At 33.6% G+C, this 23,508-nt stretch overlaps 2 protein-coding genes across 3 annotated transcripts; both read left to right on the forward strand.

Annotated features, from left to right (window-relative positions):
- The first annotated feature begins 502 nt into the window (after positions 1-502).
- LOC25500399 (ubiquitin carboxyl-terminal hydrolase 6) lies at positions 503-10,242 on the forward strand. The gene is made up of 18 exons (XM_024773243.2): positions 503-619; positions 1,538-1,683; positions 1,835-1,870; positions 1,963-2,070; positions 3,130-3,230; positions 3,325-3,451; positions 4,300-4,359; positions 4,449-4,516; positions 5,112-5,162; positions 6,243-6,351; positions 7,238-7,326; positions 8,169-8,238; positions 8,360-8,440; positions 8,552-8,647; positions 9,245-9,293; positions 9,382-9,492; positions 9,577-9,651; positions 9,893-10,242. Exons 1-18 carry the CDS (start codon positions 610-612, stop codon positions 9,946-9,948), a joined length of 1,443 nt encoding a protein of 480 aa, XP_024629011.1. The 5' UTR covers positions 503-609; the 3' UTR covers positions 9,949-10,242.
- A 5,691-nt stretch (positions 10,243-15,933) lies between these two features.
- Positions 15,934-20,411, forward strand: LOC25500401 (putative F-box/FBD/LRR-repeat protein At1g78760). 2 transcript variants are annotated; one of them, XM_013588809.3, is made up of 4 exons: positions 15,934-16,055; positions 16,428-17,688; positions 17,775-17,963; positions 20,029-20,411. In XM_013588809.3, exons 1-4 carry the CDS (start codon positions 16,000-16,002, stop codon positions 20,221-20,223), a joined length of 1,701 nt encoding a protein of 566 aa, XP_013444263.2. In that variant the 5' UTR covers positions 15,934-15,999; the 3' UTR covers positions 20,224-20,411. The 2 variants fall into 2 exon arrangements, with proteins under 2 accessions (XP_013444263.2, XP_024628114.1); XM_024772346.2 differs by having other exon boundaries at positions 15,974-16,055; positions 16,409-17,688.
- The last annotated feature ends 3,097 nt before the right edge of the window (positions 20,412-23,508 follow it).

Consider the following 23,508-nt stretch of genomic DNA (forward strand, 5'->3'; position numbering starts at 1 on the left):
GACAGAAACCATCGACGTATATCCGACAAACGCACCTTATAAGAGGAAAGTAAGCCCTGCAAATGCTGAGGAATTCAACCATTCTAGCACCTCTAGGAAAAATTTAGTTATCATGATCTTTCTCATAGGTCATAATTTTTATTCTTTACATGTTTGCCAGTTTTACCAAATATTGCATTGCTCTATATAGGAAGAAAACAAGTACCGATGATGCCAATGGACCTGAGGTTGCAATTGCAAAAGGTCTAAGTGTACAAAAAATACTGTGAATGTTTTCAATTTGGTAATTCCAACAGTTTGAAAATGTGCCTTCGGTATGTACATACCGGAGGTGCAAAATGAGAAAAGTTAAAATGAACTACCGGTATTTATCTACCGGATGTCTTATAAAGGTTATTTTTGTATTTTTAGGAGGCCTAAAGAGATATTGAGGGGGCCTAAAAAGCAATCCTCAATAAAAGGAACAAAAGACAGAGAAAGTGTTGATTCAATAGCGCGTGGTTTGGTTTCGTATCTGATTTTTCCCCTTCTTCAAGCCAAGAACAACCTCTCTCAACTCTTCTCACTCTCTTCTTCGCTTCTCGATCTTTCTTTACTTCTTCTTCCACCATGATTAATGGTTCGATTTTCAATCACTTTTCTCACATCTACATTCATTCGCCTTATTTTGATTTCTGTTAATTTTTCTTAGCGATTTTAATTCATATTGTGTAATTGATATCAATTCAATTCGCCCTTTGTAAATTAGGGTTTGAGTGTAAAAAAATGTGTTTTTTTATGGGCGGTAAAAATGTGTTAATTGGGAATTTTTAAGGGATGGGATGGGATTTCTAGCTTGATTGATTATGGCTTATTTTTATCGAGATTGTGCTAAGGTAGGATTTTTCGTTAATCTGTGTTATTATTAAGTACAAAGTTCATTTTTTTTCGGTGTATTTGTTGAACTTTGGAAAGTTCAGATGTAGTTAAGTTGAAGAATAAATCAATTTTGTCACCCTCTTTCCAATTTTGTTCCTAAACTATATGAAATCCGTCGATTTAGTTCTTAAAAGAATATGAAAATCTGTCAATTTAGGCATAGCATATTAACAGCAGAGAGACTACTTATTATATTTATATAGTTTAGGGACTAATGCCAGTTTCCCAAGAGACCTCTTGGTTGGAAGTTTGCTTCTCAACCTTGTGGTACTTTGTTCGACACTTGGCACCAAGAAGGGACTAAATTTAAGGTAGAATGATACTTTAGGGACTAAATTGATAGTTTATTCTTAAGTTGAATTTGCCTTTGTTTGGGAGTTTGGAGGAGAGGGGAGGGCTTTGGGGTGGTGGAAAATATGGAGAAATCTTTCACTTTTTGTTAAAGAGTGTTTTTGTGGAGAATGATAAATTAATGCTTATGATCAATATATTTTTATTAGTTGCTGTGAAGTAAGTTTGGTTTAATATTAACGAATGATTGCATTGCCGATTGTTATTTAGTCTATTTTTAACGCGATAATTGATTTCGAATGCTGAATACTGAGCTTTTTTTCTGCAGTGAGTGTTAAGTGGCAAAAGGAACTTTTCAAGGATGTAGAAATTGATACCAGCCAGCCCCCTTATGTTTTTAAGTGCCAATTGTTTGATCTGACTGGAGTGCCTCCCGAAAGACAAAAGATTATGGTCAAGGGTGGTCTTTTAAAGGTGAGTACATAAATATATTGTTGAATGTGATACTAATTAGAAAACTGTTGATGAACATGTTTTATCTGATTTCAATTTGATTTGATGTTTTATCTGTTTTAAATAAGACCTAATATGTTTTTCCCACCTTTTATTTCCTCTTGCAATGCAGGATGATGCTGATTGGGCAAAGTTAGGAGTGAAAGCGGTTAGTGGTGCTAGAATGTGTTTTTCAGTAATGTTTTAGTACGTTCCATGCATCATATTATTTGAATGACCTAAATTATATGTCTTTTACAGGGTCAAAAGCTAATGATGATGGGAACAGCTGATGAAATTATGAAGTCTCCAGAGAAGGGAACTGTTTTTGTCGAAGATCTTCCTGAAGAAGAACAAGTAGCTGCTGTTGTAAGTTTTAACTCTTTCTTTATATATTAACAACAATAGTTCATAAACTTCTGAGTTGTCATCATGCTTGTAATTTATAAACTGTAACTCGAATTAACATGCATGGTCCAAAAGAATCTTGATTGCATTGATCCATAAGATTCTTGATTGCATTGATCCTCGTGTTATGTGTCATCTATAGAACTTAAAAGTTAAACTATTTTTTCCTTTAGTTTAAAGGTTTATTGTCTCCAAAGACCATGGGAAACATATTGACGATAATCCCTTTTATCTTCATGCTTATCAATTTTCTTAAAATTCATGCTAGCCATGAGATTCGATCGGGAAAGAAAAGGTTCATCAACTACATTTATTTCCATTTTCCGCTCAGTTTTTCCTCTTGGTTGTCTTGGGAAAGGAGATTAAATGCCAAAGCACATTAAATATTGCATTGTCTATCCTATTGAATTTTGAAGGGAAATCGAGCATTGGCCATGAGAGTGTTCTTGCTGCAATTGTCTGCTTTGTGCAACTTATTTTTAGGATTGTGGTTTAGTTGATCTAGGAGGGCCTGTCTAGTTTTTTATTTTTGAATGAAAAAGAATTCTCAAATTTTAACTAGAATCGTGTTGAAGAATTTTATAATAATTATATGGGTTAATGGTGTTTTACCCCCCTGTAATATAGGTCATTTTTGGTTTCCCCCCTGTAAAATATTTTTTTTGATTTACCCCCCTGTAAAATATTTTTTTTTTGGAATACCCCCCTAATAGGTCATAAAAAAACGAAAAAATTCTGCAAAAAAAAAATAAAGTCGTTTTTTTATGACCTATTAGGGGGGTATTCCAAAAAAAATATATTTTACAGGGGGGAAAACAAAAAATGACCTATATTACAGGGGGGTAAAGCACCATTAACCCTAATTATATAATTTTTTTGATGAAAACTCGAAAACAGTTAGAAAGTGTTTAATAATTAGGCAAGTTTCGTGATGAAACTCAAACAGTCTGTCTTAATGCTGGATTGAATCATATAATGTTTTGTTCAAATATTTGATTTCCCCCTTTTCCTGTGGGACAGGGACATACTGCTGGTCTTTTCAATTTGGGAAATACATGTTACATGAACTCAACATTACAATGCCTCCATTCTGTCCCAGAATTGAAGTCGGCTTTGATTGAGTAAGTATTTTCTAAGGAGAAATTAATCAACATTTTCATTTGCTGCATTTGAAGCTGATATCTGACAACAATATTTGAATTTTTTTGGTATCAGTTACTCACATTCAGGACGAAGCAATGATGTTGATCAGACATCTCATATGCTGACCGTTGCAACCCGTGATTTATTCAGCGAGCTTGATAAAAGTGTCAAGGCTGTGGCACCTATGCAATTTTGGATGGTATAATTATTCATCTATTGCTGTTGATTTATGTCTATACAATGATGTGATGAAGTTTTGGGATTTATTTTTTAATTTTTTTTTTGAAATGTCATGGTTATATCATAGAATCATGATAGTATTGGGTAGATATAATTAAAATTTAGCTACAAATTTATGTTTCCAGGAATTTGATTCAAGAGAAAGTATTATTGTATAAAAAATTATTTTTTAATTTGTTCTTTTTCTTACACTTTAAAATATGGATATTTTTTCAATTTGACAAGGGCTTAGGAGTTAGGAAAACCATATTCCTCAACCATCATTACTGTAAATATGTTTTCTGCTTGCTATATGTTTTTCGGGGTTGAAGTCATTTCGTTGGGTCTGCCCTTTTCTATTGGCCGTTATCTACCGTTGCCTTTGCTTGTGTTACCCAGTCACTTAATTGTTTTGAATATATCATCTGCATCGTTTAAGGCACAATTTCAAACCTTTATTTTCCAACATTTCTTTCATGTAGATTGATGTGTATGGGTTTGTTGAGGCAAAGTTGGTTTATGCCCTTTTCTGTGGCAATACTTTCACGTTCTGAAATTATCGCAATACCATCCGAAGTGGGAATGTTATTTTAGAAGAAATTATTGCAATATCATCCAAAGTGGGAATGTTATTTTAGAACAAAATTAGTAATTAATTTCGGCCACTTTTAGTTTACTTCTTTTGTCATTTGAGCAGGGTAGCTTATTCTCTGCCAGTGTATATTGTAAATTTTGTTTTCATAACTATTTTAAAGATTGATTACTGTTTGACTTTTGCCTTACGTATAAAGATATGATATATTCATAATTTGCTTCTGCATTTGCCAGGTATTGAGGAAAAAGTATCCTCAATTTGGCCAGCTGCATAATGGAGTGTTCATGCAACAGGTTCGTAAGTTGTATGCCTTTTTTTGGAATGACTTTCATTGATCTAGAGAATTTATATACCTACGTATTTAACTTCTCATGTCTAACAGGATGCAGAAGAATGTTGGACACAAATTCTATACACACTTTCACAATCTCTAAGATCCCCTGGATCTAGGTAACTTTTTTCATATTTCTTGGTAAACAAATGCAGTTGTTGCAGTATCTTGTAACTAATATTTTATCATTTAGAAAAAGTAGGCAGACTTGATTGAATTGCTAACTTGTTGATCTCCATTATTCTTACTTCTTCTTCTCACTCCTAGACACACTGTCTCGCCAAATTAGTTTAAAATGCAATTTCAAAGTAGTCTACTACTACCTCCGTCCCTAATTATAAGACCCTTTTGAGAATTTTTTTTGTCCCTTTTTATAAGACCCCTTTTCTATTTCCAACTACATTAATTATTTCTTTACATACATGCCCCTATTTATTATACATCTTTTTCTTCAATCAGCAATAAATAGAATGTTGAAAACATAAGCCAACCCTCTTTCTTAAAGGATAAAATTGTAAAAACAATAGTAATTACAAACATATTTAATACAAATATCCACTATCTTAATTCCCGTTATTTTTTCAAAAGGGCCTTATAATTAGGGACGGAGGTAGTATATTTTACGAACTCTTTGTTATGCTTTATATTTCATCAACTTCTTTCTAGTCTGAATATTTATTTCAATCAAACTAATTTTATCTGTCATTTGTTCAGTGAAAATACTGATGCTGTGAAGGCTCTTTTTGGCATAGAACTTAATAGCAGGTACATTTTGAGACATCTTCAACAATTTTTGACTGCATGTGCAATACGTGAATTCAGTCACAAACTATACCGTGCTTAATTTTATATTACGTCTTTTGTAGCACTTATGTTGTTACTATTTGCCTCTAGTGATAGCACAAACTATACTATGTTGTATACAAAAACTCAAATACTTACTTTGCATCCTAATATCCAAGTTAATTGCATAAAATTAATTATGAGTACCATTTATAAAAAATATCCAAATTGAGAATCAAGATGACCACAAAATGACCACCAGGAGGGGATGATGACCATACCACACGAAATAGAGGACTGAAAAGTGAAAAGGGAAACATGGAAGAAAGTAGCTGTGTCTGTTCTACTCTAGGCGTGTCCAAGGAGTGTGAAAGATGTGTCAAAGTGATGGGAAAAAGTTGTTTTTGGGGACACTTGTCTTAAGGTCCCACATATGTTGTACGGGTGTTGCTGTGGTGTTTGATGCGTGTTGGACACGCTTAAACCCACAAGAGCCGTTGCTTCGTTACAAACAACCTTAGGGACAAATGGGAGAGAGTCGAAGAAGGATAGAGTTTTAATGAACCACACAGTAACTAGGTGACATAACTCGAGAGGACATTTGAAATTCCATGTTCTGATGCAATTATGGTTGGGCTGTTTGGGCTGGTAGGTATTTATACTTGAATTCAATGGTGTGGGGATAGATAATGGTTACAAGTTGTAATGTTAGTAATGGATGGACAAGCGTTGAGCTGGTTCTAGTGGTGAGAATCTTGTCCTAACAAATTAGGCGGGCATCATTCCCAGTCTATTGTTATCTGTGATTTCATGATAATATTTTAATGTTTTTACTTGTTTCTAGCTTTCTATTCTTATTTGACTGTATTTCAACTTTTGTTTCTTGTAACTTTATTGCCCATACTCTATGGTGCATATGGTTTAGTTCAACCAAGTATGGATAAAAAACAGAAATTTACTTGTTTTTAATGTTAAAAAATGTATTAAATCTTTTGTTCGGTTCATATGATTGTATCTTTTTATGTACACCCATTGTCTGTTATTGATTTGATAAATTCTCAGGATTTATTGCCAAGAGAGCAATGAAGAAAGCTCAGAAACAGAATCTGTTTATTCACTTAAATGCCACATATCGCAGGAGGTAAACCATTTGCACGAAGGACTAAAACATGTAAGTGCTAAAGCTAATCTCTTCGAATTACTGATAGTGCAAGCATAATAAACATTACTCGGTATGTATATATATTCCGCTTGACCTTCCATCCTCCCTCAATGCGCTCCAAGATTTTTGAATAATTATTCTTGATAAATCTGTATAACTATGCCATTGCATATGCATGCGGTGTAATGACATGTTGGATTGGCAAAAATCTAGTAAACTTGATAATTTAATTTTTTTAGTTAATGATTAGGTCTCGGTTACCTTGAAAAATCAGTAAATTATATTTTAATTTCTGTACTTTCACCTGGACACATTATCTTATTTTGGTGTAAGAGGCATGGTGAGCTTTAGGCAGAGGTATTGGGTTTAGTTCAAAGTTATTGGGTACTGTTTAGTTTGTGAATTTCTCAGGTTTTGAGTTCATAGGAGGAGAGAGAAAATGGCGAGAATAACAGAAATCTAATAACGGTTTACTACAGTATGAGGAAAAGGTCCATATATAGGCTTTGACTTCACTGTTAACTAAACCAATGAAGTTGACTAACTATAGTTACCAGTGTGACTACAACTAACTAACTTTAGTTGAGTCATTTCTAACTTCTAATCTATCCTTTAATAGGTACTAATTCTTTTCTTCCTGTTTTAGTGCAGAGGTTGGTGGGGTTTTAGGCAGAGGTGTTTGGTTTGGTTCAGAGTTATTGTGCAATAATTCTTAGTTGTGATTAATTAATGGTTAATGTCATTCAAACAGTAGTTAATTATTTTTAAAACCATACGAAATAACTAATGTCTACCTAATAGTTTGATGTATAGAATTCTTTTACATAGTTATCTTTTTCGTGTGATGATTAATTTGCTTTTGAAGAAGATCTATTAACATAGATGATTTTTGCAGGGTTTAAAATCAGAGTTGGAAAAGGCTTCTGCTGCTTTGGGTCGTAGTGCTATCTACTTGAAGGAATCACGCATCAATGCCCTGCCAAGGTTATTATTCCCTTCTTAGATATCGTGCCCCCCCCCCCTTCCATTGCCATGCAATTTCTGATGGAATACATTCCCAAATTCAATAGTCAATTAGGTATTAAGTTATGTACAGGTGATGCCCATGCCCAATTGAATTGAATTATAGTGATGATATGTGTCATGGATCAAACTCCTAACATATAGTCACATTGGCTTCCTGCGTCATGAATATATAAATCCTAACCAAAAGCCTAACCTAGTTCCGGGCTCAATAATGATTTTTATCTGCAACAGGGGAAGTGAGTGGAAACCCATTGTGTTGCGTGCTTACTTATCTTTTCCCCTGTTGTACAGCTTATATATGTTATTGATAGCCTCCCTCCTACCCTTCCCAAAGAAAACTTACCCACATGAAATATGAATGCAAAAACTATCATAGTCTTGTTAAGGATTTATTGAATAATGTAGGTCTGTTTCATATTAATAAAAAGGTATATAGTCTAGATAGGTTTGATTTCAAAGTTGTGTTTGCCAGGACAATCTTCAGTTGATAGTGAATTTTGTCTCAGTTTTTTCTGGGTAGAATTACAAAGCAAAGCTAAGTTGTGAGTCGATATTACTAATTTTAATTTTATACATCTTCAAAATTACATGAAAGTGTTGTCAAGATCTTCTGCTATTACTTATGATCTTTTTCATTAGTCATAATCAATCAAAATATTGGTGCGGTTTTTGGCTAAATTGGATTTCAAAATATTGGTTTCATGGTAGTTTAGATGAAGATCTTGTGTTTCGTTTCTTGCTAGTTAATTTCTCGTCGTGGATACAATTCTGAGAGTTGTTTCAACTTTTGTGTTTTCAAGGTACTTGACTGTTCAGTTTGTCCGTTTCTTTTGGAAGAGGGAATCAAACCAAAAGGCTAAGATTTTGCGAGTAATGTTTACCATCTCTGTCTTTTTTTTTTTTTTTTTTGGATACGGTTGGGATGGAACAAATTTCCTTTTATTTGCTTTCTCAATTTACTTTTTAATGCAACTGTCTTTGGTTATGTCAGAAAGTAGATTATCCTCTGGAGTTGGATGTTTACGATCTTTGTTCTGATGATCTTAAAAAGAAATTAGAAGCTCCTAGAAAGGTATCCACTCTGTTTTGACACTTGAAAATCTGATGGTTGTTTGTAATAGTGAGATGTTTGCCTAGTTAAATGTGCGGGTCTATATTTTTGTTCTGCATGTTGTGCCTACAGTTCCTAAGAGATGAAGAAGGCAAAAAGCTTGGTCTGAAAGTGAATGAGAAAAGCTCTGTTCCCAAGGAAAATGATGTAAAGATGTCTGATGCTGAGGTACGGAAACAACTAAACTTAACATCATGTAGTTATGACGGTGATTCCATTCCCTGATTACAAGGTTTCTAGGATGAAAGTACGGAATAGTAATGTTGATCTTCCTCCAGTTATGACTTTTTGTAGAAAATGAATTTAGCAGATTCACTGAGTGAATCTTGTGGTATTAACTTGATGATCATATATGCCAGATTTAATATATATTAAACATGCAGAGTTAGTATGTAATTTAATAATTGGCGTGACATAAGTATTCAATCAATTTTAGATTTTACATAATTTTTTACTTGATGTGTACGTTCAATTCAACAGCTGAATTTATTAATTGCACATTTTATTGAAAGTTATTAAATGAAGTAAGATTGATATTTTTTTTCCTAGAGTATATTAATCCCCTTTTAAATACTTTGGCAAATATATAGACAACTATATGTTTCAAGTAGGGCATTTGAAATGACCTAATGCTTCAAGTGTGATATGCAATAGAACAATACTTCAAGAATATGTATGTCGTGGAATCACCCCATTCCACATTTCACGAGTGTGCATAAATAGAATGCAATGTTCACTTATACTGTGTTTCTTTCATTAATTTAGGGGTCATCAAATGGAGGAGGGGAGCCATCTGTTGCTCCAATGGAGGAAGGTAAAAACCTAGTACATTTTCTACGTTGTATGTTTTGACTACCAATTTTTTTTTTTCTCCCGCTTTTTACTATCTGTTCTGTCTATAGGTGAAAAAGAAACACAAATGACTGGAGTTTATGATTTGGTTGCTGTATTGACCCACAAGGGTAGGAGTGCTGATTCAGGACATTATGTTGGCTGGGTCAAGCAAGAGAACGGTTGGTTCTTGTAAACAAAGTTGTGTTTATCTGGTATGTGACTATACATCATTGTTAATCACTATATATGTTACTTGTTGACAGGGAAATGGATAGAGTTTGATGATGACAATCCAAAACCTAGAGTTCAAGATGACATCACTAGACTATCTGGAGGAGGTGAGAATTTTTTGGACAAGAATAATATAATATTTATATAGTCGTTAACCTTAATTGAGCCTAGCATGAGTTGACATTCAGTAAAAAATCAGTACCACTGTTTGTTTTTCTTCCAAGGATTAGCCAACTCATATGGCAGTTTGTTTTAATTATATGGAAATTTAAAAACCACATTTTTTCCACCTCAAATTTGTTGCATATGATGATATGATTGAAAAAATGTTTAATCATCTGTGTTTAGGTGATTGGCATATGGCATATATAATCATGTACAAGGCTCGTGTTGTATCAATGTAATTGGTAAGAAGAGCACGTTTGATGTTTTACCTCAGATTCAAGGATTGTGAAAAAGAATGGTCCACGGGTCATTGTTTGTATTTTACCCTTTGAGATTTGATGAATGTTAGTTAGTATTATTTGTTTATTTTAGATATTGTATTTTTTTTATTTTAAGAAAGGATGTATAAGAATTCGAATGGAAACAAGGTTGCTATCCTGAGTATTCTCCCTCCCCTCGACTGAGCTTAACAGGCATCTGAACATCAAGTTATATTTATATGATGAAGTCCAGTCTATTTCTATGAACGAAAACATCAGGGCATTGTCTTTTATGGAAATGCTTAATGAGCAGACTAATTATTAGTTGATGATATATAGGAAGAAATACATAGGGAAACCTATTTAATTTGATTTTGATTTGGTGAACATTGTTGTCTTTTCTTATCAAAATTTCTGTCTATTCAAGGGCATTAACGTTAAAAAAAAAAGCATTAACGTTGAATTCCATAGTTGTTTAATATCTACCCAATCGAATCCACGGGTTGATTATCACTTAAAAATAAGGAGCAAGTTCTATTTATAAAATTTGAAAAATTTCAATAATTTTTTTGATTAAAATGTAAAATTTCAAAAATTATTTTGGTGTATATTTGATGATTAGCTAAAAGACACTAAGAGACACCATAGGAGATTTACGGATTTAATGTTCAAACTCTAAAAACTAAGGTAACCACTAACTTGCTAATATTTCTCTATTCAAAGAACATAGTTAATCAACGAAGTCTTTTCTTTTACTCCTAACTCTTATATTTGTCCAATAAAGAAAAAATCTATTTATTTTTGTGATGTATCTTTTCATATTCATTCTCATATCGTTGTTATATACAACAACAAAACATGATGAATTAGTGATATTAAAACCTTATCATGAAGGAAGGTAAGAAAATTTATGTAGTTTTCACGATTTTGACGATCGTTGATCAACCACTGACTGTATCTCAGTTTCAGGCAATTTTAAAGTGATTTTACGGCAGGTTTGATTTCAGTTTTCCAGTGGCGATTTTGATTAAATTTTCCCTTAAACACGGTTTTTGTCTTTTCGCAAAAGCAAAATGAATTGTATTATTGATATGCACAAGATGTGCAAAATGTCTTACAAAATTTCCCAACACAATTGATTGTTAAGACTATAAAACCAACCTTAATTAGTAAATAAGCAATCCATTAGTTTCTGCCATGCTAATACAACAAACACGAGTAGATTATTTAACCATGTTTATAATAGAACTTGCACAACTCTGCTACATCTATACAAATAACATGGACGCAGCACAAAACACTTGCAATTTTGCATCTGTTCACAAATATATTGATCTTTCCACCACTTTGTCCTTGTATCCCATTCTATACTTCTTAAACTTCCTTTCACAATACCATTATCTTGATCTTCTTCACAACCTTGTCAAGTTATCCCATTGTGCAACATATTAACATTATGCAACACTTTATCGCTTTCTGATGACAGTTAATCACAATATATGAAGCACATAACCCATGTGTCAATCTGCTAAGAAAATAAGAGGGTTAAAATTCTGAATTTTAAAATAGGAACTGTTGTATTTGAAAAATTCTAAAAGTTTATCTACATAATCCCTTTCCGATGGCATCGATCCATTCATATTTCCCTTAAATATTCTCGCTCTTCCAGATGTTACCGCACTTCATATGCTATCACTAATCTCTAATCTCTGACTTCCATATTACAAGTATAGACATAACTTTTACTATCTGTTATGTTCTCTTTGAATTCCGAGGTGTAATACTTTAATAATATATCATAGATATCTGCCTCCACTTCTATTGCAGAATTCTTGAGGGTTGGGTAATCTTAAAGGTCTCTGACGCTCCGTCTTAACTTGTCGACCATAACGCGTCTCTTATAACTTAAGAATTTCTTCCTCCTTACTAGAATCCAAGTAACTTTACATCAATCACAATACATCGAGTTTAAACTCACCGAACTTCACGAGCTCGTTCAGGTATCCTCAGTCCTATTCTGGGTAATGTCCTCCTACTTAGATACATGCTTCTAAACTTGTTACTTCCGGGTGGCACTTCAAGTCTAAAACAAATCCTCTAGTTACAATGTTCGTACTTCGGTTACGCATACTAATCCAACCATACTGTAAAATTTCACAATCAGCTTAGCTTCATTGTGACTTCACGGTCATCAAGTCGGAAACTAGTTTGCGACATGCTGCTTAATCTCATCTTATTACTAGTCCTTCCTTATCCAAACCCACTTTCCCTAAGATTCCAAAAGAATTTAGTCGTCCGACTTGCACGCTAATAACATGAAGGTTAACTTCGTTCCTAGATATCGTGCTTTCCTTTAGACATACGCCACCTATTTCTTCTCGCAAGGTGTCCCTAGATTAGAATACTTCCCCCCACATTCACGTTATTTATATACTAAAATATACTTGGCGGTTTGGGGTCTACTCCCATCTGAATCTGATCCATTCTTGTCCATAATGTCAATCATACCTACAAATTCTTCTGAGACAGCTTCGGTTCCCAAAATCCAGTCCAATCAAACAAATGCGTAAGAAGATTCATTGCCTAAAAATATGGTAATTTTTGAGCTTCCTTACATGTCAATGGATGTTGATCATTGGTTGAAGTTGGCAAGTCAAAGTGGTGTTGAAGTTCTAAACCTTTTTTTGCCTAATCGGGGTGAATGCTATGTATTACCAAACGGTGTAATTGAAGTCAAATTGCTTACCAAGTTAGTGTTGGTGGGGGGAATTAGAGTTGATCAAGCATTCATGAATCATTCAATTAAGTTTTTCTCGTTGAGAAAATTGTATTTTTGGCGCATCCCTTTGGGAGATGAACAAGCAATTGAGTATCTCATTTCCCGTTGCCCTTTGATTGAATGAATGTATAACTTTGACTTTTTTGTTGTCGTCGACCTCTGATTGTGGCATGAAATCTTTGAGCATACATGGCCTACTAAAGCTAAAGACAGTTGATGTTCAAGGAATAAAAGAGGTTCATATCGATGAAGCCCCGAGTCTTGCGAATTTTAATTGCGATCATGGTGATTGGGACACACCATTTACGTTTGAGTTTATTCGGTGCAGAAATTTGAAAGGGTTATGCTTGTTTTCTTGGATCAGTACTATTATTACAGACAAATGGTTTCTCGATCTCTTTCGAAAATTCCCTTTCCTTGAGAGGTTGAAATTGCAAAATTGCAAAATGTCCGAAAGGATTAATATTTCAAGTGTTCAACTTAAGGTGTTGGAGTTATCACATTGCTATAACTTGAAGGAGGTCGGCATTGATGCTCCCAATCTATTGTCATGTGTATATTGTGGTAGGGGTGTTTCAAAACCTATAATATCCTTTTTAAGAAGTTCTAGTCAACTAGAAGTCGATGTTCAGATCCACCTTGATTATCTTGAAATTTGTAGCTTGGGTGGATTTCTCCAAAACATCAAATCTAAAAATATTTTTACATCACTATCTCTATTCATCTTTCAGTTAACTATGGTGAGTATGAATTAACTACTTGATTCGTTCATTCATTCTGAATATTTAAGTATTGTATTTGTGTGCATTTACCTGAATTATGTAGGATGCATCGGACCCTGTAGTCTATCAAGTTTCATCCCCTCCACCAAGCGTCAAACGAAACTTTGTTTTCATCTGCTGTAAATATCTTACTCTCAAGCTGCTGCCCTGCAACTATATCTTTTAGCTTGCATCCGAATTTTTGCAGCAGAGCATTCATTGAGGTATGTCTTTGCTTCCAGCAGTGAAATTCTTACATAACATATTTTGATTGTCTAAAAGAAGAAGTTTGTCTTGCATATTATCCCTCTATGTCAAAGACATTGCATTTTTTTAATAAAATGTTTATACTTTATCAATGTAAATGTTATGTTTAGCTTGAGTTTAACTCGATATATTTTTTTGGTCTAAAACTACAGTTTTTCTATGAGATCACACTAATGGAAAGAAAAAGCAGTGACTGCTTTTGCATTTCTTGTGATACCAAGTGTTGGTGGCATGGCTTGAAGGATGTGAAAGTTACAAGCTCTATGAAGATTGACGAGAATGTTGATTTGAAGTCCTTTTTAGAATGGTTGGCAACTTTTCCAAATTCTGATCAGGAAAAAATTAGCTTTATACTGGAATTTTAATGTTGTTGTGATCAACAAATAGACATGCTTACTTAGAAGTTTGATAGAGGTGCATCTTTTTTGAACTAGTGATTCATAACTTGTGGCCAGATGTGTCGTCCTTAAATTCGACTTTCCATGGCTAAAATGTTAAACTGATTTAGTGGTTCTTCTGGTTTCCAAAAATAGTGGTCTATAACTTGTAGTTTTTTTTGGAAGTGTCTTAGAACTTAATTCACTTTTATTAGAAAACAAAGAAATATAATGGTGCATTTTGATCTTTTGAAATTCAAATTTTTGTTTTTCTATGAAGTTTTTACTTTTGGATCCATGTTATAATAAAAATTTGAAATCAGAATTGAACACCTTTATCTACCAACATCATAAGGTTCTATTGAAGGTTCATTTACATTTATGTACTTGGAAGTTATGCATTTCTTCCTCTGATGGCGATGACAATCATTTGGCTATAAGTAGAAAGGTATAATGCCATGTTTGAATATTTCTATTATTTAAAAAAGAAAGCAGGATGGCAGTTTCTCTCACACTTGAGTTAATTGCAAATTAACATTATGATGTGCAACCCAACCTTGACTTCAGAAACTTACTTCTCAATGTGTGAGCTTGGAGTTGGATCAAATATGTGAAAGAGATTAGAAAAATAGAGTGACTGTAAAAAATGTCTCTTGTTGCCTTCACTTCGAATGATTTGGAAATTTGTAACACCTAGTTAGTATGCTTTCTCGATGCTATCTAATATTATTATTGACTTCAAATTTTAAGAAAATGAATTTATCCAACAACCAAATAGAAGAACTTTTGCACTTTACTTTTGTTCGAATGTATGCCAAAACTTTTACACTAAATGTTTGGAACAATTACTAAGATACAACACTTTTAAGCTTGATGGAAAACCTCCATCACAGAACAGAACAACTCAAGTTGTGGACAATCTTGTAATATTGGATTATACATTGATGGAAGGAGATTATGAATGCATGCATTCAGGCAATGATGTCAACTTCCAAAATTTATAAATTTGACAAACCAATAACTCATGTCCACTTCTCTTGGAAATGACACAAATTTAGACGGTTGGAAATTGTGAGTTTTCTCTTGTGAAATCATCTCAAGATTACTGCATTCTCTAAATTGAAGCTTGTTGTGTAGCAAGTGTGAGTTAGAAGTCATATATTGCTTAGAAAAGTGAAGGTTGAACACTTCATAAATGGGAAGACCCATAAACCCTTTGCCTTAGGCTTATGTGGGAAATGAAGAAATCTTTCAATTTAAAAAAAAAAAAATAGTTTTTTAGAGAACGATAAATCAATGCTTATAATTAATATATTTTTATTTCAAGAATATTATAATAATATAGATTAAATTATAACAACATAGAAAGGAAACAAACCATACCACAACCCCGGTCATGGTATTTTGGAAGTAAAAAAAAGGCGTGTGAGAAAGTGGATGTGAAAAGTAATAGTTTTCTTCTATGATCAGTATGCAAGCCATGGTTTCAAACTTCAAACCCCGTCATGTGCTCTCCCCGTTTTAAAATATACGTTGCAATTTTGCAATGTGTACTATTCATATGATTTACTTTGATCATATTATTTAACTAATATATAAATACAAATATTAACATGTAAGATGTTAGTTTCATTTATCTCGATAAATATATTTAAAATATTAAATTTTATAATTTTTTACTTTAAAAAATACGAGATGGTTTACTGCAATATATTTTTTGAAACGGAGGAGTGTATATATTACACAATGCATAGTTTTTACCGATTAAGATAAGCTCCTGCTGGGACTTAAAATGATCATTATTACTATTAATTAAAAAATATCTTTTCACAAATATTTGAAAGTAATGAAATTGAACAAATTCATTTTGATCAATGATCAACAACTAACAATATCTCTCAGGTAATTCTTTTCTCAATTTCACTGCTTAACTCGTTTTTACTTGTTGTGTTCTCTCTGTTTCGTGATTTTGTGCTGTGTAATCTAATCATATAGGTTCTTTTTTTTTTTTTTTTTGTGTGTGTAAAATTCATGTGAATGAATGAATAGCTCATTGCATTGAATTTTGTTGATTTATCTACTTTTATATGCACAGAATATTGTTGATTGATTTTTTTATTTTATTTTATCAATAAACCATTCTGATTCACATGTGATGCGACTCTTCATTGAAAATTATTGATTTACAATAAACCGTTCTTAATCTCAATTTTTTGTCTCTTCCACAATATGATTAACTTGCCATAATTTCTCAGTTTTTCTTATTGATTGTAGCACAAAAATGGAGCAGGAGGAGGAGGACCAATTATCAACTCTACCGAAAATCATTCTTCATAACATCCTGTCGAGATTGCCAGAGAAAGATGCGGCTAGGACAAGTGTTTTGTCCAAATCTTGGTTAGACACATGGTATACTTTTCCTATTTTGTCTTTTTCTGATGGTATATTCATAGGGACATTTCCCCAACCAAGGGAAGGTTTTTTACGGAAGAGAAAGAATTTCATTGATTACATGAAAAGAACGTTGTTGAGGTTCTATGATAATGAATTGGCTATCAAACAATTTAAGCTTATGCTGAATAATTTTGAGCTTCGTTCAATGTCAGCGGATGTTGATCTTTGGTTGAATCTGGCAAGTGAATGTGGTGTTGAAGTACTAGAACTTTGTTTGCCTCAAAGTAGGGGTGAATGCTATGTCTTACCGAAGGGTATAATTGAAGGAAAATCATTTGTTAAGTTGGAGCTAATGGGGGGAATCAGAGTTGATCAATCATTCATGAATAATTCAATTAAGTGTTTCTCATTGAGAGTATTGTCATTGTGGGAGGTCCTTTGTGAATATGAGCATGCAATTGAGAATCTGATTTCTCGTTGTCCTTTGATTGAACATATAACTTTGAAGTGTTGTTCAGTGTTGAGCCCTAGTGTCACCACAAATCATCTATTTGAATCTGATACCCCTGGGATCATGAAATCTTTGAGCATGCGTGGTTTATCAAAGCTGAAGACAGTTGATGTTCAAGGAATACAAGAGGTTTATATTGATGCCCCGTGTCTTGAGAATTTTTGTTATTGTCCTGGTGATTTTGACGCACCATTTAAGATTGATTTTGAAAGGTGCAAAAATTTAAAAAAGTTAAACTTGTTGTCTTTGATGAGCATCATTATCACCGACAAATGGTTTCTTGAACTGTTTCCTAAATTTCCTTTCCTTGAGAGTTTGAAATTGGACAATTGCACTATGTCCGAGAAGATTAATATTTCAAGTGTTCAACTTAAGGTGTTGGAGCTATTTGATTGTTCTAACTTGAAGGAGGTCAACATTGATGCGCCAAATCTATTATTGTGTGTATATTGCGGTGTTGGTAGTTCAGAGCCTATTATATCCTTTCTAAGAAGTTCTAGTCAACTAAAAGTCAATATAGATATTCCCATTCATTATCGTCATCTTTGTAACTTGAGGGAATTTGTGCAAAACATCAAACCTCAAAATGTTTTGACATCACTTTCTCTATTAATTGTTCAGCCAACCGTGGTAAGTATGAATTAGCTATTTATTTCCTTAAATCAATCTGCATAATTACTTATTGTATTTGTGTGTACTTACTCTGGATTATTTAGGATGTACTACACCCGGCGGTATTTCAAGAGTCACCCCCTCCACCAAGTATCAATCACTTGCACCTTCAGTCTGTTCCAAAAACTGAAACTTTGTTTTCATCCATCGTAAATATCTTACTTTCAAGTTGCCGCCCTGCATTTATATCTTTGAACCCGCATCCTTATTTTTGCAGTAAAGCATTCATTCAGGTATGTCATTCTCTATTGTGTTCCTTTAATTTCAAGTTGTGCTTCAAGCAGTGAAATTCTTACATATTATATTGTGATTGTACTATATAACAGAAGGTAATAAAAGCTTGCATCCATGTTTTCCTTTTATGCGAAACACATTTCATTTATGGTTAAAATGTGTTACGATCTGTTCTTTGAGTAATAATGAATTTCTAAAAACTGGACAAAATTGAGCAAACAGAAGATTGATTTTAACTAGAATAAATATTGATCAACATAATTGAGAAAAGGAAGAATTCTTCAAATATCGATATGGTACTATCAACTTAATGTAATAATAAGAATGAACAAGAAGGTAACCTAGCACACAAGGCCACCCCAAAGGAGCACTCTCCTTTCTCACTAGATATATATCTAGTCACAAAAGTACCCTAGTACTTAAAGGCTAAACGGTATCTAATTAACAAATTTCTCTAACAACCCTTAACTACTTAAACTACTCTAATCAGTCTTTACTATATCCTAAAAAAGACACCCATATTCTATTAGTGAAGCTCTCTTTTTATTCATATTTACAACAATAACATGAGTAGTTTCACTCTACTTCCTTTTCATAAGCTTTTTTTTCATAAGCTTTTTGTGGAGAGGAAATGAGAGATAACTCATCTTAGACCCATTTAAAAAAAAAATACTTGTCTAAGAAACTTTTTAATTCGCCAGCCTCTTCCATGTCATTTTTACCCAAGTCCATTAGGTTTAAAGTTAGAACCAAATCATAAAATATTATTTGTGGTCCTATATCTTTGTCCTCTCTCTGCGTTGAATCCTTGACTCTTCGACATTACACATCAATGGTGTTGCATATACCAGCGGTCTGACGAATATCACAGGTAGACTGGTTACTTGGGTTGCAGGGCTGTCATAGCAAGTGGACTAGTTTCTGGAGGTTCCGCAGGTGGTGTTGGGGCGATCAGGATTTGAGTTTCACCACAATACTTTAATAGAAATATAATAGAAACAACTTACTTTTATTGATAATAGAATATGATTACACAATAGGTTCCCAAGGAATTCGAGAGTCTTGGGTCTCTCCCTCCAAGAATTCGAGAGCTTGGTCTCTCCCAACCAATATCCTGTCCCAAATGAAATGCCTACCCTTTCTTCCTTCAGTTTCCTAGTTATTTAAAGAAAAATGCTATATCTCGCGACAAATTACTTCCTGCAAGTGTCCTGAATACATGTTGATGATGTGTTGCCCTTTTGTGCTGTTTTTTTTTTTCACTAAAATTTCCTGTTGTATTATCAAAAGAGGGTTCCACGTATTGTGTCAAATTGAGATGGAACTTACCACTACACTACTAACTTCGCCGGATATAGCAATTCTCTTATTTTAAATCTGTCTAATAGATAACTGCCGGTCTAATTACATAACTGCTGCCTAAAACATAATAACTGACTGATCTTGCATAGTAAATTAGTTACATAATAATTATAGCCTAATATAATAAAAATAAAAATAATAATAACAATATCAATAATAATAAGATTTCTAACATACTTCAACCCATTTTTAAAAAGGATGATGTCGTTCTTCTTCGTTTTGCAAACTACTTGGCTGCTGCTCCTTTCTTCTTCTATAATTGTCCTTGTTTCTTCTTCAATTTCTCCACCAGATTTGTTGTCCGTTTCTTCCTTTTCTGACATCACCTCTGTTTGGAGGCAGTAACTCACGCCATTGCAATTTATGCTTATATTAATTACCCTATGATTCTACATTCAACTTCCCTTCTAGCTCCATTTTCCCTTCCTTCAACTATTTTGTTCAATTTTGAGTTTAATACCTTCAGCAGAGCATTCATTGAGGTATGTCATTGTCTCCTATGTTCATATAGTATTAGACCATGCTTCCTACAATTGGTGATTGTCCTATTTAATCGAAAAAGAAAAATTGTATTGTCATGATGTTTCCGTTTTATGTCAGAACATGCATTTATGTTTAAAAGATTTTACTTTTGATCAATATATAAAATATGATTGTTTTGTGGAGCTTCTAACTCTATTTGTTAATCATCTGAACCTGCAGTTTTTATATGAGACGCTAATGGAAAGAAAGGGGGATGACTGCTTGTGCAGTTCTAGTGATACTAAGTGTTGGTGGCATGGCTTGAAGAATGTGAAAGTCATAAGCTCAGTGAAGATTGATGATAATATTGACTTCAAGACCATGCTAGAATTGTTGCCAATTGGAGAAAAAATTAGTTTTATGTTAGAATTTTAATGTTGCTGTCATAATCTCATAGACGTGTTTTTATTTTGAAGTTTGATTACCTCTTGATGCATTTTAAGTGCTGCTGTTCCTTTTTATGTTTCTGAATGACACACCATTTGTTTTGATATACACTATGGAATGCAGAACGGTTAAGTTTGTTCTAATCTCATCAATGAAAATTACAACATGTTCGCCTAGTTGCAATGTACACATCATGTTCTGCAATCTTTCTTGATTAATTTCGAATTAGGAGGTTAGCCGATGAGTTACTTTGAAATTTTTTGATGAATATAACAGCTCAATCAATGTGTATTTTATTTTTCTCGTGAAACATTTACAAATTGGAACAAGTATGTGAGGGCTATCTATTTTCATATGAACTGGTCCAATGGTTTCCTTTCTTGTCTTGACTTGAATATCTTGGTTGATGACTCACTTGCTGATTTTGGATTATGAGAAAGACCTTTGATTATGCTTAAGTGGTGTGTTCAACAATCGAGCTGCGATCCAGCTATGACCAAAATGTCAGATGAACTTTGGTGCAATATGGCTAAAGGATTGCACAATAGTTGTGATTTTTAGGACAATTAGATTGTTTCATTTGCTCAACTGCGGAAGCCGATATAGATCTATCGTCTATGCATGAATGGTGAAATACGTGGTCGTAATGATGAACCAGAAAAGATATGAATCTTTCGATTCAAAACTTGTGGCAAGACATGGAAACATCTTTGCTTCCTGAACTGGAGCTCATTGCACTGCAAGCATCGTATAAATGGTGTCATGAAGCCACCGGCATTTGAAGGGCAAGGTCTAATGATTGGCTTATATGACAGGAACAAACCATTGGTTTGGTAGTGGCGGAGGATAGACAATGCTTGGAGAGTGTTTGGCATTGGAAATTTTATCTGCAGAGGCTGATGCAAGGATCCCTAAATGATGATTACCATAACTTGAAAGCTGATCATGTTTTTTGCTTATGTTGTTGACATAAGAAATCTTTCCTCTTGCATTGTTTTCAACAAACTAGGAAGTAATGGTCTTCTTGGACTTGCTGTCGTGTTTAAAACCTTTTGATGGTTGTTCACTGACAAAGTCAGATCGCAACTTCTCAGCGGAAGATGTTTTCATTGGTGGTTTTAAAAGTACATGGTTATCTTCAAACAATAGATGAGGTGACCTTGCAAATTGCAATTAATCTTTGCACCTGCTTTTAAGATATGGTGTATTCACTTCTCATATATATGAAATCAACACATAATCAATGGAGAAAACAGTGAATAATATAGTATGGAAATTACCTTTACAAGTCTATGCAACTCAAACACTTGCAATGTGAGCAAATACAGACATTTAAAAAAAATGAATGTGTGAAATTTTAGTACTTCAAATAATAGTTCACGTGATATAGGTAAAACACTACTCTAATTATATGCCTCAAGATAGTGTCTATGTTCAAGGGCTACTCCTGCCTATAGAAGACAAAAAAGCCTCATCCTTCTTACTCATCTCTCCTGCCAAGGAAGGACCCTCTGCCAATTTCTGACTCACCATAACATTTTCGGACATCACTCATTTCCAGCTTCTCAGTGTAATGATCCCTTAAGTTGATTTTGTCTACAAAAGCTGCAAGATTTTCAAGTCTGAGTGTTACTGCCTTGCAATATTTTCAAGCTGTCTTCTGAAATATTTTTATTTTCTTCCTTCATTTATTTAAAATACGTATCTTTAACAGATGAGTTGTTATTGTGCTGATTTCAGTTCTATGGCTACAGCTCAATTCATTGCCTTTCTAAATGAATCTATGGACTTTTCACATGAATAGAACCCTGAGTTACTTATCTTGCTGAGTTTTGGTAACTTGTTTTGCTTGTTTCATGTCTTATAAGTCATGACTTACGTCAACTTGGTGAAGTTAATCTTTCTGGAATTACATGAACCGAAGCTGCAGAAATTGATGCTTTGATTGTTACCAAAATGTAACAATATAATTATCAGCTCAGTTGGTAAGGACAATGCATAATATATACAAGGTTCGGGGTTCAAACTTCGGCCACCACAAAAAAATGTAACAATATAACTATGGTTATAAAATGTAAACAAAATAACCAAATGAAATGTACGTCATGTTCTTTGATAGTGGGCTAACATGCTTTCTTTCCCTTGATGGGATACGGGACTTTTCAGCTTTTGAATTTCCAAGTTCCAACCATGAATGATGAAAAAATATTCAATATTTTTGTTCTTCTTCATATTTTACGTTTTGAGAAACTTGGAAAATTTCAAAATAATAGCTAAGCGGGGCAACTCTTGCGGCATCTGTCATGAGAAGCAAACGAAGCTCATTTGGAGGATCAATCATAACAATTAACTTGTTGCTGGTTCTAGCACCAATCTTGACAAGAAAATCATGGCACATGTTCACTTCATGGAACGTTTGATGCAGTTGAAGACTCCAATATTTGATCATATATTGACGAATAACGATTATCTCATTGCTTAAATGTTGTGTAGTAACACCAACAATTGGAAACAATTGGAGTGTATGTTTCTAGTCAATGTAACATGATTTTACGCGAACCTTCTTTCCAACACATGCGAACGCCATGCATCAAGGCTACAATCTCAACTTGCAGGATGACTGAGAAACCAATATTTTTGCAGTGTCCTCAATAATGTCTCTCATAGTGTCTCGAATTAGACCACCAAATTTGAACCCTATCATAGTGTCTCGAATTAGACCACCAAATTTGAACGCCCTAGGGTTCATTAGAGAACTCCCATCAACATTAATGACATATGTGCTTCCTCGTGTCGTTTCCAATCCTAAAATCTATTATAGTTTCATTTAGGCTTAATTGCAGTTTTGACCCCCTAACTATCATGAACTTGCGATTTTGACCTCCTAAAAAATCAATAACAAACCAGCCCCCAAGTTTAGAATCTTTTGCAGTTTTGGCTCCAATGCCAATTTTGACCGATTCAACGCAGATGTGGCAATAAAATATAAAATTTAAATATTAATTTTTTTTTTTTGTAACAAACACGATATTAATATATAGACATATAGAGGGGGTTACAAACTTACCCCACCTAAAAACATGAAAGAGTAAGTTAGCAAGCCTACTCCCACTTGTCTTCTACCAAAAACCCAATTCTATCTATTTAAACTATGTAATTAGTAAAGGATATATTTGTAAATTTAGTTTTATTTTACTTTTTAAAACAAAAAACATGTTCCTTAATTAGTATATGTTGTGTACGAAAAAACTCTTAACATTGTTAATATTGTTT

The sequence above is a fragment of the Medicago truncatula genome, chromosome 8, assembly GCF_003473485.1.
Source record: "Medicago truncatula cultivar Jemalong A17 chromosome 8, MtrunA17r5.0-ANR, whole genome shotgun sequence".
Lineage (NCBI taxonomy): Eukaryota > Viridiplantae > Streptophyta > Magnoliopsida > Fabales > Fabaceae > Medicago > Medicago truncatula.